General features: G+C 48.2%; 7 protein-coding genes across 7 annotated transcripts; 4 read left to right on the top strand and 3 right to left on the bottom strand.

The window, feature by feature from the left end:
• Positions 1-2283: 2283 nt before the first annotated feature.
• Positions 2284-3909, bottom strand: N7500_010005 (uncharacterized protein; the record flags this gene model as incomplete). Its single annotated transcript, XM_056681143.1, has 4 exons — positions 2284-3474; positions 3536-3596; positions 3652-3810; positions 3866-3909. 4 exons carry the CDS (start codon positions 3907-3909, stop codon positions 2284-2286), a joined length of 1455 nt encoding a protein of 484 aa, XP_056528525.1.
• Positions 3910-4903: 994 nt separating this feature from the next.
• On the top strand, positions 4904-5926 carry rho3 (Rho family GTPase RHO3; the record flags this gene model as incomplete). Its single annotated transcript, XM_056681142.1, has 7 exons — positions 4904-4953; positions 5013-5063; positions 5127-5144; positions 5212-5228; positions 5370-5491; positions 5552-5753; positions 5808-5926. 7 exons carry the CDS (start codon positions 4904-4906, stop codon positions 5924-5926), a joined length of 579 nt encoding a protein of 192 aa, XP_056528524.1.
• An 871-nt stretch (positions 5927-6797) lies between these two features.
• On the bottom strand, positions 6798-7675 carry N7500_010003 (lipoyl(octanoyl) transferase LIP2; the record flags this gene model as incomplete). Its single annotated transcript, XM_056681141.1, has 2 exons — positions 6798-7518; positions 7572-7675. The coding sequence occupies 2 exons, from the start codon at positions 7673-7675 to the stop codon at positions 6798-6800; spliced, it is 825 nt and encodes a 274-aa protein (XP_056528523.1).
• A 478-nt stretch (positions 7676-8153) lies between these two features.
• Positions 8154-8947, bottom strand: N7500_010002 (pyridoxamine 5'-phosphate oxidase family protein; the record flags this gene model as incomplete). Its single annotated transcript, XM_056681140.1, has 2 exons — positions 8154-8765; positions 8831-8947. The coding sequence occupies 2 exons, from the start codon at positions 8945-8947 to the stop codon at positions 8154-8156; spliced, it is 729 nt and encodes a 242-aa protein (XP_056528522.1).
• Positions 8948-9883: 936 nt separating this feature from the next.
• Positions 9884-11089, top strand: N7500_010001 (NIPSNAP family protein; the record flags this gene model as incomplete). The annotated part of the gene is made up of 2 exons (XM_056681139.1): positions 9884-10541; positions 10605-11089. 2 exons carry the CDS (start codon positions 9884-9886, stop codon positions 11087-11089), a joined length of 1143 nt encoding a protein of 380 aa, XP_056528521.1.
• Positions 11090-12000: 911 nt separating this feature from the next.
• N7500_010000 (aminoalcoholphosphotransferase) lies at positions 12001-13785 on the top strand (the record flags this gene model as incomplete). The annotated part of the gene is made up of 7 exons (XM_056681138.1): positions 12001-12140; positions 12347-12356; positions 12428-12585; positions 12648-12694; positions 12762-12857; positions 12914-13581; positions 13642-13785. 7 exons carry the CDS (start codon positions 12001-12003, stop codon positions 13783-13785), a joined length of 1263 nt encoding a protein of 420 aa, XP_056528520.1.
• A 576-nt stretch (positions 13786-14361) lies between these two features.
• Positions 14362-14963, top strand: N7500_009999 (40S ribosomal protein eS27; the record flags this gene model as incomplete). Its single annotated transcript, XM_056681137.1, has 3 exons — positions 14362-14364; positions 14498-14560; positions 14781-14963. 3 exons carry the CDS (start codon positions 14362-14364, stop codon positions 14961-14963), a joined length of 249 nt encoding a protein of 82 aa, XP_056528519.1.
• Positions 14964-15652: the final 689 nt, after the last annotated feature.

Here is a 15652-nt window from a genome sequence, read left to right as displayed (position 1 = left end):
ACATACAGATCGAACGGACATTGGGACACGGGTGAAATATAGCACACTTTTTGCCTTGTACGACACTGAAGTGTGTCCCAACACAGCGGATCAACTATTACTATCAGAGTCTCAGCATGATCCAAACATCAATATGCATAGCAGTGATGGCCAGGTAAAATCAAATGCATCAGCACCCGGGGAGGCCAATAGAATACAGAGAACACGATGGGGCAAGTGGAGGGTTGTACTACAAGCCTCTAGGACAGGTAGCTTGCCCGGCCTGATTGGGTCTGTAGAACAAAAGTTTTGTGGAGAAGCTAGAAGCCATCCAAAGGGGAATTTCACAATGTGGTTGTGGAAACAGAGAAACAGAGGACATTCAATGATGTCAAGACGTGCAGAGGCTATCGGCCTAGAAATGGCTCAGGGGATCTTCTGAAGGAGGGGTGCACGAACCACCAAGTAAGATTGACAAGGATCACTAATGGAGTCTGATTTTCCAGTTGATCCAGCGGATATGTATTCCGGATAATAATAAATGGAGAATCAGAGCCAGTAATAGGGCCAAGAATTCGGGGAAGTGTGTATGACCACACAATGATCAAAGATAATCGGCGCTCAACTGGATGAGATAATCATGGAGGGGTTCCAAGGTTGCCGAGAGAAATCGAAAGTTCAAGAAAAGTTGGATAGAGTTGAGTGAGATAGGAAATTTAGGGAGGGTTAGGAGATTTCAGAAGGGTTGGAAGTTTTGGAGGATTGAAGGATGGGATTGAAGGGTGGAAGGAAGGGTTGAAGAATTGGAGGATTGGAGGATTGGAGGTTTTGGGAGGTTTTGGGAGGGCCGAGAGAGGGTTTTGCGGGGAGAAAAAGAGAAGACACACAAAGGGCAGATAAATTCAACCTTTCCTATATGAAACTTGATATGTAGAAATAAAGTAAAAAGAAATCAAGGAATAATAAAAAGAAAAGAAAAGCCCAAGTAACGATGCACCGTGCCCCGGTTATTCTCCTCCGTCCATACAGATGTCTGAAGATGCTGATCGAACAACACCAACATCTCGCGTAAACGCCCTACGTTTTCTATCTCCTACCTTTTCTTTTAAAAACACACGAGTAGTACCTTCTTAGGATTGTACAGAGTACAGTTCTACAGTTATCAACCTTCATGTTGGGTGTATCATTTCCCCACAAACCCCTAAATATGATGAACGGGATAGACCCATTCTTTATATACATATGCATGGACTATACACACTATACACGCTATACGTACTATTGTACTCCGTATCGGATTATCAAATCCCTTATCCACCCATCTGGATTACTGACTCGGACTAATCGGAGCTCCAGATTCTCCACGGACCTATCGAACCAATATAACAGGGTATATAACACGGAAGGCAGAAAAAGAAACGAAAAGCAGGGCCAAAAAGAAAGATGTTCCCGAAGCGGGGTTTGGAAACTCCAAGGCTGAGGTTTTGGGAGATTTCGTTTTCATTTCCATTACGCTGGCCCCCTTTATGATTGGTGTGGCCCCCCGATTTGATGCGGCCTTTGCTTTTTTTTTTTTTTTTTCTTTCTTTGCTTTCTTTTCTTTTTCGTGATTTTCGGAGCCGATGGCATAACTTGCTTTTGGAATATTTTAAATAATTTTTAATCTTGATGCATGCATATTGGTTTGGCGATAAAGTTGTCAATCACCCGACCTGGTGCTCGGATATAATGATGGCAATCTTTCCAAGGGACGCGTATAGAACTTGGCCCAAAGCTGTCGGGTCCGAATGAGACGATATACGGAGTAGTTCCGAAAGAAATCGGAGCTCCGTTCCTGCACATCAATGCAATCCTATAGGAGATAAGGTCCCCTGTCGGGATATGTGTTCACATGCTTGTGGTCAAGTATTGCTCTTTTTTCATTTTTTTTCCTTAGCTGTGTGGAATCCAATCTGTCCGTATAGACAATATATATAGGATTCCACCCGGGCAAGATTAAGCTTCCACTTACGTGAGACTACTGGTAAGCCGGGATTTAGAGCCATATATAAATGGATGTTTTCCGAAGTACTAGACCACTATCAAAAGAATCCGAAGTGTCAAAAGTTCATCTTATCGTGATTTTAGCGTCTGTCAGCCCAACTCTAAATAGCGGGTCTGAATTTCTCAACATAGGTACGGAGTACGAAGCCCCAACGCAAAGAAACGGTGTGGGATCGTCTTTTTTTCCTCCCGCGGCTCGGATATGCACACGTGGGGCAAAGGGCGCTTAAAAGGTCCTTGACATAAAAAACAAACCAAAACCTAGAACGTCCATTTGGCTGGCATCTTGCCTCGGCCATCTTTGCGTGGACGGGATCGACCCTCGTCTCCAAGGCCGGATTGGAAAATGGAACCATGAGATGTATCATTTGCACGTAACCCCTCACCGTTGAGGGTTGTTTGCCAGAGAGTGCGCAGTGCTGAGCTCCACTCTCCCACAGCTCGCAGCCGCTCCACGTCACTCGCACTCTCCACTACCACCGTACCACTATCCTGGTCAATCTTGGCGTTGAGCTTTTTGTCCAGAATCAGGAAACTGAGAATGTCCAACACCTCGGAGACGGAGACCTTGATATGTTTGGAAATGAATTGCAACGAAAACCGCGTGTAAGGTGCAATCAATTTCAGAACGGCCTTGGTGCGCATGTTGCGGCTCACCTCGTCGATGTTCTCCGCAATGAAAGGATCAGCCAAGACATCCGGATGTTTGCTCAGCACGTCCTCATATGCATGAATGTCATCCCGTTGGAACGCATCCACCAGGTCGGTCATGGCGGAAATACGTGGATCATTCTTGTATGGCTTGGTTTCCTGAGAATCGAAGGGATTGATGTCGGACTTCATAAGCATGGTCGTTAAGACCAAATATTTGAGAACTTGAATTCGCTGCATAGAACCCGCCTCGTCGTAGTTTCGGAACGACTCGAAGAAATCACTCTGGGCTTCCTTCCAGTTCTCTTCGCTCATGTGCATCTTGCCTCCACACTCACGGATAATGCCCATGATCTTGGGATGGGGCACTGCCGACCGCACTCGGAGAGCGCGCTGGTACAAGGCCTTAAGTCGTTTGTTATTCTTCGTTTCCGCGTACATCTGGATCTCAAGGGCGTAAAGCTCAAGTAGGTATGTTCCTTTGCTGGTGTCGTCCGATCCGTCCTCTCGTTGGCATGCCCGGTGCAATTCCCGCATCTTCTTGTTCAGCTGGCCATATTGCTTGCGTTCCAGCCACAGGCGAGCCAATTTAATGTTTGTCTTCAGCCAAAGGCGCTCGTTGTTTGTATTTTGAAATGATTCGAGGGTCAGAGAGTAGAATTCTTCCATGCATTGGTACGCCTCTGCATTGTCTGATCCTTTCTCGATAAAGTCGAGCATATTGTTGATCGATTTCTCTGAATAGTTTCGTGTAACGGCGGATTTGACGTATGTGAGTAGTTCCCGGTAGTGTGCGACAGTCTAAGGAAGAGATGGGAGTCAGTACCCTCGACAGTCAGAGCAGCTTGGGACATGAGCTTACGTCGCTGTATCGTCCAAGCTTGAATTCTAGCTTGATAGCCTGCTTGAGACCTTTGAATCCCCTATGTCTCATAGTCAGGACCAGTCGTCGCAATCAGCCTAGGAGTCAATAATCACCAGTCGCCTTTGTCTTGTTCCATGGGCGCTATGCCTAGGAACTCGTCAACCGCCTCTTCCGGATTGTCGACCTTGATCTGCTTGGCATTGTAATATTTGTTCTCGATTCCGATGTCACCGGAGTCGTCGTCATCTGCATCCTCATATTCGAAGTCGTAACTGCGATTTCAACGGTCAGCTCGGTCTGGAAGGGGCGAAAGGGAGGGATCGATACTCCTCATCCCCAGAGTCCTGCATGAAGTCATCGTCGTCAGACATCTTGGGCGGTGTAATATGTTGAAAAGAGACGAGTGGTTTGGAGAGAGGATCGCAAAGTGGTGGGGTTGGAGTGTTGGAGAAGCTCGGTCAGATAACAGCTGTGAGCTTCCGCCTTGACTATCTATCGTGAGGAGACTTAGATGGTACATTGTGCAATGTACTCCGTACAATGTACATTAATACACAATACCAATTCAACTTTGAATAATATTTGTTCAATAAGCCTACGCTCATTCAATGCTAGACTTGAATAGTTGATTATTGTTCCACCCTGAAGGAGCCTATCTGCTTACTACTTATTGTTAAAGCCTACAACAGACATGAAGAATATGACGCATGCGACAGATATTAGGCTGATATTTCGGGCCCCCTGAGTCTAGGATACTTATAGCTAACAGAAAGGAAATTAAAAGTTCCACCTGAATATTTGCGTCCCGTATAGCTGTTTTTACCCGTCAGGGGCTTGGTGTGTGAAGTATTGCAGTCCAAGTAGACTCTCTTCATATTGATACGTACACTATGCGATTTAGTATGCCGTCAAAAGAAAGCCGAGGTAGACTTGTATAACAAAAAAGAGCAACCAGAGGCATCCGAATTGCTAGTCTCTCTTGTTCAAGTGAACCCCTGTATAAGCGCGGGAGTATAACGCCCCAAGACCTAAAACCTCCAGGAACCGCAAACAAACCCACAGTATGAGACAACTTTAGAAATGGCTTGAATATCACAGTCGAATCATCCTAGAAAAAAATCTACAAGGTGGACCAGAAGGGGGCTGACGCTATTCGCCGATCCCTCCAGCCCTTCAGTCCGCGATGTCATCGACTCAGCCAGTCCTGGAATCTTCTCCCGACAACAACCTCATTCTTCTACTGTCACATAATTGCTCCCAACTTTCATACGAGTACCGCCTCACGAACTAACACATAATACGCGAACACATCCATCCATTGATACCTAGTCTTTTTACTCCAAGTCTCCTGAATTACTTTGCGCAATGCAGCTGTGCGGCCGTCAGAAGGTGGTCCAGCGCAAGATGGTGCTGCTGTTAGTTTTGATCGGAATTTCCCCGCTAATAATTGGCGACTGGTCTGACATTCTCCCAGAGGCGATGGTGCCTGCGGCAAGACATCTGCGCTGAATGTGTTTACTCGTGGGTGCGCAATCTTCCCCCTCACCCGTCTCCGATGATGACAGCATAGCTAACGAAACTTGACTAGATTCTTCCCGACGGTCTAGTAAGAAACTATACTCCAGGGCATAATTCCAACTACAGTGTACTGACTAGTCATTGCTTGTGCCCAGCGAACCTACAGTATTTGGTACGCACGCATTCCCTCCGAAGTTGAATTGAATTTCCTGAACCCGCATCGCTAACGCAGAAGGATAGAAAACTATGTGCATGGTACATAATGACCCCACCCTCCACTGATAGCGATTCTCTAAACTCACGCGCATCCTAGATATCTTCGTCGACAATATACACGTGGAGCTCTCGCTATGGGATACCGCTGGCCAAGAAGAGTTCGACCGACTGCGCGCGCTGTCCTACGAGGACACCCATGTTCTCATGCTCTGCTTTAGTGTAAGAACGGCCTTTTCTCCAAGACAGCGCAGCATATAAGCTAACCAGTACGATAAATAGGTCGACAATCCTGACTCCTTCGAGAACGTGTCATCGAAATGGATCGCCGAGATTAACGAGAACTGCCCAGGCGTGCGCGTGGTCCTGACAGCACTCAAGTGCGATTTGCGCAAGGATGAAGACATGAACGACAACCCCAACTGCATCAGCTTCGACCAGGGCCTAGCAAAGGCAAAGGAGATTGGCGCCGTGAAATACCTGGGTGAGTGCTCTTCAATTTATATACACTCGATCACACGGCTCATGTCTTTTTCAGAATGCTCTGCGGTCCAAAATCGCGGTATCAGAGAAAGCTTCTACGAAGCTGCCAAGGTTGCCCTGGAGGTTAACGCGGGCGGGGCCTCGTCCTCCGGTTCGTCATGCGTCATTCTGTGATCCCTTGCGGCCTGTTCTTGACACGCATGGTAACCCGTGTCTGTCATCTTGGCCTTCATTTACTCGCTGGATATCCGTCTCCCCATTCACTTTTGCCCGCTGTCATTTTTGCTTTTCCCCACGTTCCGGCTGAATTTGTTGATTCCCCCATGCATTCGGTGTTTTGAGCTTGCTTTTGTTTTTGAGCTTGCATTCGACTTTTCTTCTTCATCGGGGCAGACTTGGTTTGCTCTACAGAGTATTCAGACCGCATATAAATCGGTCTATGTTGATTGCATGTTTGCATAGCTCCGGATCTCCGAGCTTTCCAGCGAGGTTGGTTTTTTGACTGCTAATTATGAAATACAAATATAATTTTCATTGAAATTTGCGGCATTTCTTTTGACATACCATCGTTCTAATATCTTCTTCTAGTGAAGCGAAAGTTCTCGGCCATTTTCTGACCGTCTTGTTTTACCATCTTTAGTGTACATAATATTAGGTACCTCACCGCAGAAGTATGCAACAGATATACTTGATTTGTTCATTAATTTTGCTCGATAACTTGTAAGGACGTGCGCTTTGCCTTGTTCCATCTTCTGTTTCTGCCCTGATATGCCTCATAGTAACATTATGAATACAACCATGTTCAAAATTTACTTCCGAATTGGGTTCCTTACATTGCATCCTTGTGATTCGAACCATGTAGTCAAGTCACTAAGCGCAGTTTTCTAGGTATCCAAACTATTCGAGCTACATACATCATACATATAGGTTCTACAAGCTCGACAGCTGAGATCGAACGAAATGCAACCAAGCAACAAAAACAAGACACTAGTAACACAAACCCCGCATAATCAAAGCAAAGCAGTCCACAAGTACAAGATCTATACTACAACAAATCCTCCTCCCTAACCCGATAAACCTCATCAATCTTCTCCCCGAGCGAATTCTCCCCACATGCAAAATCAGCATTAACCCGATTGACAAACTTCTCCACAAACGCATCGGCAACATCCCCAATCTTTAATCCCGGAACCCCCACACCCTGCAGACTAGTCGCCTCCTTACCCTCCAGCCCACAAGCGACAATCTGCTTGAAGAACCACATCGGTTCATCCGTAACATTCAAGCCGATTCCAAAGCTGCTGATATTGCGGCGCAGATGCACACCCACAGCCGTGATCTTCCTCGGTTCCAATCCAGATCCTGGCTTCACCCACACCCCTGGATCTTCCGTCGTAAACCCCTCCACCCCGTAGCTCTTTAGTAGATCGATGACGCTGTTCTCTAAAACGCGGATGTGGCACCGTGGCGTTAGGCCTAGTCGCTTGAGATCTAGGATCGTGTACGCGACCATCTGGCCTGGCCCGTGGTAGGTTGTCTGTCCGCCACGGAGAGTGGGGTGGTACTCTGCCTTTGGCGGTTGGGTGCCATGCGGGGTGAGGAGGGAGCGGATTGGTTCGAGGGGTGGAGGTAGAGAGATGTTGGGGCTTGATGGGTCGGGTGGGCTTGTGTTTGAAGGTGGGAGGTCGCGGCGGCCGGTGGTGTAGACCGGGTTTGGGGTGAAGGTGATGATTGTTGGATCTGGGGGGGTGGGGGTGGCGTTTTGGCTAGTATGGCGCTTGAACTGGTTGGGTCTTGGGAGGATATTGAGCCTGGGGACGCGAGCTTTTTGTATGTGAGGAGGCGAGTTGTGAGGGTTTGTTGGATGTGCGAGACGTGGCTGAAGGGCGTTGTGTGGGGGAGGTGGAGGTGTGCGAGTCTCATTTTGGGTGATTTTGTTGATGGTGAAATGATTGAGGTACTTGGTGTATGATAATTGGATCTCTCAGCGCATTTTCAGGTTGTGGGAGAGAGGGTACGTTTTCCACGGAGTACGAGGTCGGTTGTTGCGGAGAAGCTGCAAGCTTGCCCCGATAAGGTTTGATAAGTGGCGGCCCTCTGTGATCACTGCTCGGTGGCTACTTCGAGTCTAACGGGTGGATTTCACTTCTATTATTCCTGCTTTAATCGTACCAGTACAGCGTACAAGTCATTTTGAGAAGCCGAGAATCTTAAGACAAATCAGCTCAAAGGGAATGATATATTGGCGCAAAATTCTTTAATGCGAACGGCAAAATTAAGTTCGAATCTCCCGAGGATATAGTGCCAATGCAGTAGGAATTATAGATCCATTGCTATACACTCAGCCATCTCTTGCACTCCAAATGGAACATGAGAGAATATCAACCCCAAACTATGAAAACTATGAAGAGGCCACGCCATTGACCAAGCTAGAGTCTTGCTGCTCAGCAGGAAGCAGAACCCAGTCGCGCACACCACCCTTCCAATCCGCAATACGACCCTCAGTAACTCTTACAGTAACGACCTGCACATCGGTATCAATGGAAACGCTAGGCCGTCTTTGGCTAGGATCCTGTTGCTGCTGCTGGCCGAATTGATGGATCTCCTCCTCCTCGAAGGTATTATTCTCCAAATGGCGGGCCTTGCACCAGGATTCCTCCTCCGAGCCGGATTCTAAGAACCGTGCCTCGCCTGTGATGGTAGTCGAGATACTGGAGAGCGCACTAGTGTTCAGGTTGAGCAGCAGGCTAGCAAGAGATGAACGGGTAGCAGCAGGTGGTGGGGAGCCGTCGCGGTCACCGTGCGTTGGGGCCCGAGTTGGTGGACGATGCGAGACCCAGTCGTGAACCAGCAATGAGACTCGCGGGTTGGACAGCAGGTGGTTCGTTTTCCGCGATGCGGGGTTTGTGGTCATGATGATGGTGGGGTGCGGATCGAATGGGGTCGAGGGAAGATAGGTGTAGGACATTAGTGAGATGTGGGGGGTTTTGTCATCGCATGTTGCCAGGTGCAGCTTGGTTGGGGCGATAAAAGGTCAGTTTGATGAGCTGTTTATCTGCTAAAAGTTGTTGCACTCACGAAGCGGGAGTTCTTCAGGCACGAGATGACCTCGGATGGCAGCGAGGTAGCGACATGGGGATGAGTTGTGGTCGCAGATGCCTCATACGACAGTGGGGGATTGATTGATTCGGCCATTGTCAAGATTTGAGAACCAAAACAGTGATAATGAAGTTAGAATGTCGGGGGCTGAGGGTCGAGATCTGCCCGGGGGCGGTGACCCATTACCCAATGGGTTTAGGCACCCAATCGCTGTTTATCCGACGTCATCACTTTTATGTTTGTCTATGGATTTCCATCTGGCCTGATTTGCGTATACCCCGATGTACGGCTATTATTGGGATTTTAGACTCAATTTAGGTGAACACAGTGCAACTTGAAATCCTCCAGTAACACGCGTATTGATGTGCAAGCGCGTGGAGCCTAACGTCATAGCGACAGGTGTATCGGATCTTGTATTGCACGATATTTGCATCGAGTACAAACAAACATCGTCTTTACTCCGTTCGTTCGTACATAAGTGGCGATATACGGAGTAAGCTGCACAGCATCCAATCTTAGGTACCGAGTACATCTCGGCGATGTCATCATTACCCACATTTTGGTGCGGATTGGCTGGTAAACTTGGGCAAATGGTACCAACACAGCCCGTCACTATTACCAAGAACTCGGGGAAGCTCCTTCCCCGCACAATGAGCTTCAATGAAGCATTTCCTTTGTATTGACTCGAAGTGTTCTACTGTGTATACCAGTACGGAGTACTACTGTGTAATCAATTCGAATTCTACCTATCTTCTGCCTTTTATTACTGGCATCCAATACTGGGCATTCTCGTCTAGTACACACATCACCGATCATCGCCCCCTTCTACAACTTTCCCCTGCAACTCCAGCCTGATCCCTGCACCTCTCCACTCTCCAGTGCTCCCCCTCCCTTCACTTTGTTTCCACCTTTACCTTTCACTCTTCTCTTCCCATCCCCCTTGATCCTATACTGCCCTTCCCCAACTTATTGTCCACTTCGGATCCATCATTGTTGTAATTTTTCTCCCTTGTTCGTCCCACACCTACCATAATGTTGGGTCCACGCGCAACGCGCTCAGCCCTCTCGGCGACTTCCCTTTTGCGACCCTTTAGCTCGTCAGCTGTGGCTTATCGTTCTCCCTCCATTCGAGATGTTACCGTCCAGTCAACCGAGGAGTACATCAGACGGCGAAAGGAGTTCCGTGAGAACTTAGAACAGGCTCGTTTGAGAAGAGAACAGCAAGAGAGTCAGTCGGTCAATGCTTCTACTTCTTCATCTTCCCCTTCCCGTGAGTACGCTCCCACTGCTCCACAAGTGAGCAATGCGAGCAGGCATGATCGTATCAGCCCTACTTTTGATGCTGCCACGGCGCTTGACCAGAAAGGACTGGGCTCACTCTCAACGCATCGCTATCTAGGGGATGACCAGCACCAAGAAGCTGCGGCCAAACGTGGCCCTTTGTCTTCGCTCATTTACGGCACCAAGGAGGGTCAACATTTCGATAAGGATATGGAGCGCTCCTTCTCAGAGGTCCTCGCTCGCGGCAAATACGTCCATTCGATTGTCATGCACGATGTTAAGCCCGACAAGGTTGATGAATATGTTGAGCTGGTCGGCAAGTGGTACCCTCGTATGGCGGGTACCGAGGAGAACCGTGTCAACTTGGTAGGTAGCTGGCGGACACAAGTGGGCGACAATGATACCTTTGGTAAATCCCGATCAAATGACCTAACCAATTTCTGTGGGCTGACTCTTGTCTGTGCTTGAATAGTCCACATCTGGGAATACCAACGCTACGAAGGATACCATGCCTCCCTTCACAACATTTCGGAACACCCAGAGTTCCGTGAGTTTGATCGCAAACTCAAGAGCCTGATTAAGAGCAAGAAAACTTCGTTGATGCAGGAGTTCTCGTTCTGGCCCACAACTCCACCTCGCCGTCTTGGTGGATTGTTTGAACTTCGGTCATACACACTGCACCCGGGCAATCTCCTAGAGTGGGAGACACACTGGCGCCGTGGTCTTACAGCTCGCCGTGAGGTGATGGAGGGTGTAGGCGCATGGTTCGTGCAAATTGGCGAATTGAACACAGTGCACCACCTGTGGCAATTTGCCAACTTGGAGGAGCGCAAGATTTGCCGCGAGCAGTCATGGGGTGTCGAAGGGTGGGCCGAGACCGTTCACAAAACTGTTCCCTTGATCCAGACCATGCAGAGTCGGATTCTTGTTCCGATGCCCTGGAGCCCTGTCGGCTAAATGAGAGCGGAAACCTTTTCCCTTGCCCCATGTCCTTGGATCTTAGCATCCAGGGAATATTCATTGTTTGATCAGGATGCGCGAGGTGTATTGACCGAGATTCTCGCCGTTACCCCATACCCTTTCCTTTCTGTCGGGATGCATACTATGGGTATAGACCCTTTGCATCTGATTCTGTATTGTTTAGGCATTATTCAAAACAAGTCCATCAAACCTCTTTTAGGTACGGAGTACGGAATTTCCCCCATATTAAGCTCGGATGCCACGAGCGCGCTCGGATGACCCCACTTGGCCTCAACACTTTGTAGGAGCATTTCATTGGCAACACCGGTGCTCGGACACTCCTTGGATACCTGCACATGAGTTGTCGACCTGTTTACTTCACAAGATCAACATTTGAAGTTTGTAGTCAAATCTCTTATTTACTTACACATACAATAACATAGTAATATATCAGTCCACAAAGATGCATATCTCCGATCTAATCTAAGACCTTATTTCTCTCCGCCGGCAGAAAAAAAAAAGTCAAAAGTCAACAAAACATCGAGACCAAGTGGCCTCTTTGACTCTTTGACTCTTCATCCGCCGATCTTTAATATTAAACCCCCTATAGACCTGACTCTACGGCTGTTTCTCCCCAAAGGAGACCTCATTTTCTTCTTCATTTCTTACACTCTTTTGTTTCCCTTTGTTCTCTATTACCTTTTTCCCGGCGATACCTTCTCCGATATCCTTCATTTCACTATCACACCTCGGCTCTAATCGCGCCTCGATAACTCGCAAAAGCGCGAATATTTAGATGCGAACATCACAACGCGACAACTCTATTAAATATATGCCCTCGCGTCCAGCACGGAATACCTAGGCAATAAACACCCGCGCGTTCATAGACGCGCAACACAACCCATAAAATGGTTTATATCCGGCACCATGAATTGGCGAATCTGAAGAACTACAAATATGTTGGAATCGATCACTCGCCTATCAGTCGCTTTATTCTCAAGCCGTTCTACAACAAATGCGTGATTCCCTGCTTCCCTATGGGGATGGCGTAAGTATACTCCTATACTTCCTCCCCTTACTTCCTTTCCCCGGATTTGTGTGCATGGGTACAAACCCAGTCCTCGCACTCGTGTTCTGTTTTCTGCATAGCAAGATGGATATGATGTTCATTCTATCTTTTGATCTCCATTTCCAATGATTTATACACAGCGCAATATGGCTGACTTGATTCTTTTGCTCTTTGCTCGTCTAAAGACCCAATGCCGTAAGTTCTGCCCCATGCGACACTGTTACAACTGCCGTATGTGAAAGGATCCTAATATATCGCTTCATTAGATCACCCTCAGCGGATTCATGTTCGTGGTAATTAATTTCATCACCGTCATGTGGTACAACCCGAACCTCGATACGGACTGTCCGCCCTGGGTCTATCTCAGTTGCGCGATTGGCTTGTTCCTGTACCAGACATTCGATGCCGTAGATGGCATGCAAGCGTATGTATACACTTTTCCGTCGGGACATTAAGGGGCGCTTTACTGATGTTGACTGCGCTTAGACGACGGACGAGACAGAGTGGCCCACTGGGCGAACTCTTTGATCACAGTGAGTTTACAAAGACAGTATGAAGAAAAATGAAGTGCATGGATGGCTGAGTCATTTATGTTATTAGGTGTCGATGCATGCAATACCGGTCTCAGCGTCTTGGTCTTCGCATCGGCAATGAACATGGGCCAGTCCTGGATGACCTTCATCGCTCTGTTCGGCTGTAAGTCCAACCATCCACATACCTTTCCACACATGAATTGTCGCTGAAAAACGCAGCAACGATGACCTTCTACGTCCAAACATGGGATGAATACTACACGCAAATCCTGACATTGGGTGTCGTCTCCGGCCCCGTCGAGGGCATCCTCACGATTTGCCTCGTCTACTTATTTACCGCCTACATGGGGGGCGGCAGCTTCTGGCACCAAGGCATGCTGGAGACCATCGGCGTGTCGAAGCCCAGCTTCCTGTCGAACTGGGTTTACAACATACCCTTCACGCACTGGTATCTCATCTATGGAGCCGTCGTGCTCTGCTTCGCCATCGGCTCAAGTATCATGCATGTCATGCAGGTGCGTCGCGAGCGAGGCCAGGACCCATTCACCCCGCTGTATGGCCTCCTGCCCCTGGTGGTCATCTGGACTCTCATTCCAGCCTACCTATACCTGCAGCCGGCGATTCTGGCAAACTACACCATTCCCTTCGGTCTGTTTGTGAGTCTCATCAATGCCTACTCTGTCGGCCGCATTATCATCGGCCACCTCACCCAAACGAGTTTCCCCTATCAAAATGTCCTGTTGTACCCGGTTGCTCTGGCTGTTCTGGACAGCGCGGGTGCGCTGATCGGTTTGTGGTCCGCCCCTGTGCTGGGGTATGGCGTTGGGCAGGTGGCGTTTGTGTTCGGGTGCGTCGGACTGGCCATCGGTGTGTATGGTAGCTTCGTGGTATGTTTTCCCTTGTCTTTCCGCTGTGCGTGACGATTTGCTGATATTGATTTCCTCCAGTTTGACATTATCACCACGATATGCGACTACCTCGATATCTGGTGCCTCACGATCAAGTACCCCTTCGTTGAGGAGACCGAGCGCAAGAATGGAATGCCGAAGAAGACTGAGCGCAAGAACGTTGTGTCCAAAAAGACCAAGTGAAGAGACCACTGTTGCAATCCGGAGAGTTTGTTGGGCTTGTGGATGAACAACAGTTCAACCTTAATCACCACAGGCGAGAGAGCTCAGTTGAGCTGAGTGGAGTCGGGGATTCAGTCGGACACTTGAAAAGAGCGTTGGACAAAATGCCTGGCTAATGACGTTTTCCAGTACATAATTTTGTTTTCCTTTCAACACAGAGCAAATAGCTCGGAGTGGCTATTGAGCGATAGAATATGAGAGTTGTAATTTTGCCGTTGTTTTGGGATTGTTGTAGAAGAATGTTGAAGCACCTGACTGCCTTCCTGGGGCGGAATCCACGTCTCCACATGGAACCAGCGATTGAGCTCGTGCTTACCTCAGTAACTTACATAATAAGACTTTGATTGGTGGAAAGTCCGCCGCCCTTCCAAATAAGGACAAGCGAGGGCACAAAGCGGCACAAAGCCCTACCTCCACCCAAACCGGTCCAAATCCCTTCAGACTTCTCTTGGAAGACCACCTCATCCGCATCACACAAGGCCATCGCCATCAGCGCCATTAATCAACTATCTCGCTGATCGACTTTCACTCGTCAAGATGGTAAGCCCATTTTCGCCCTGATTTTCCGCTCGGTCCCTGTTCGATACGATTACACACGGACAGAGGAGACCTATACGGATTCTCGATTCAAAAATTCAACGTCCACCCGACACTAACATGCTGTCCTCGATAGGTTCTCGCGGTCGATCTCCTCCACCCCACCCCTCAGGCTGAGGCCCGTAAGCACAAGCTTAAGGTATGAAACCTCCGATCTCCCGAAAGAAACACGAAAGATGTGAAAATATCAACCCGAGTGGCGAAAACCTCGATATTCGACCTGGACCCCGGGACCTCCGATGCTCGACATGGGGCATATGGGAAAGGGCACCGAACGACGGGACGATATGGCATCTTTTGTGGAAATAAAAGTGTTGGAAGAACAATGATGGCTGATTATCGAATCTCTTCGCCTACAGATGCTTGTGCCCCAGCCTCGCTCCTTCTTCATGGATGTCAAGTGCCCCGGTTGCTTCACCATCACCACCGTCTTCTCGCACGCCCAGACCGTCGTTATCTGCGCCGGTTGCTCGACCGTCCTCTGCCAGCCCACAGGTGGCAAGGCCCGTCTGACCGAGGGCTGCTCTTTCCGCCGCAAGTAAACGAGAAACGAATGAAAACTTTTTTTTCTTGTTATGTTCCGGTTGAAACGTCAAAGAGAGAATTAGCATGGAGAACTTAGGATGAAAATACCAAACCCGGGGTTGACCTCTTTACTTTTTTTTATCGTCTCGACTTCGGTTTTCGGTGTTTCGGGGAGAGAGTTGCTATTCTAGCCCAGTTCCATAAACTGGGTTTTCTCTCTTTCTCTCTTCCTACCGGGCTTCAAAATGTCACATACCAAACAACCCTTTTTTTTCAATATCACCCTTCCCCTACCGAACCACATGGACATTTCCTTAACTGTTTTTTTCGACTGGTGTTGGGTTGTGAGAGGGGGTGCGATGTGCAGATGATGTGATATGGTTCTTTTTCCATACTATATCAGTACGCTGATCCCCTCTTGAAGAAGACAAATTTGAATGTGGCCTTTTGGGCCCGTTTCTCATCCTATTTTCCACCATTGCCTGTTCTTTCTTTTACATTTCACGGTGATGATTAATATCTCAGCGTTGAATTCTTGTTTTCCTTGCGCGTGATGACAGATAGAAGATGGAATGCCCCGACCCTGTCAACGACCAAAAGCATTCTAAAAAAAAAAGCAACCAGCATTCTGCTAAGGGAGTTCCGGATATCTGGCACAAAAAAGGCACTTTGCTTGACTTTGTGCTCTGTTTTATGTTTTGATTTT

The sequence above is a fragment of the Penicillium coprophilum genome (genome assembly GCF_028826855.1).
Source record: "Penicillium coprophilum strain IBT 35676 chromosome Unknown utg000006l_segment0_segment0, whole genome shotgun sequence".
Classification (NCBI taxonomy): domain Eukaryota; kingdom Fungi; phylum Ascomycota; class Eurotiomycetes; order Eurotiales; family Aspergillaceae; genus Penicillium; species Penicillium coprophilum.
The sequence above is the reverse complement of the archived record's forward strand: the minus strand, read 5'-3'. Positions and strand labels throughout refer to the sequence as shown.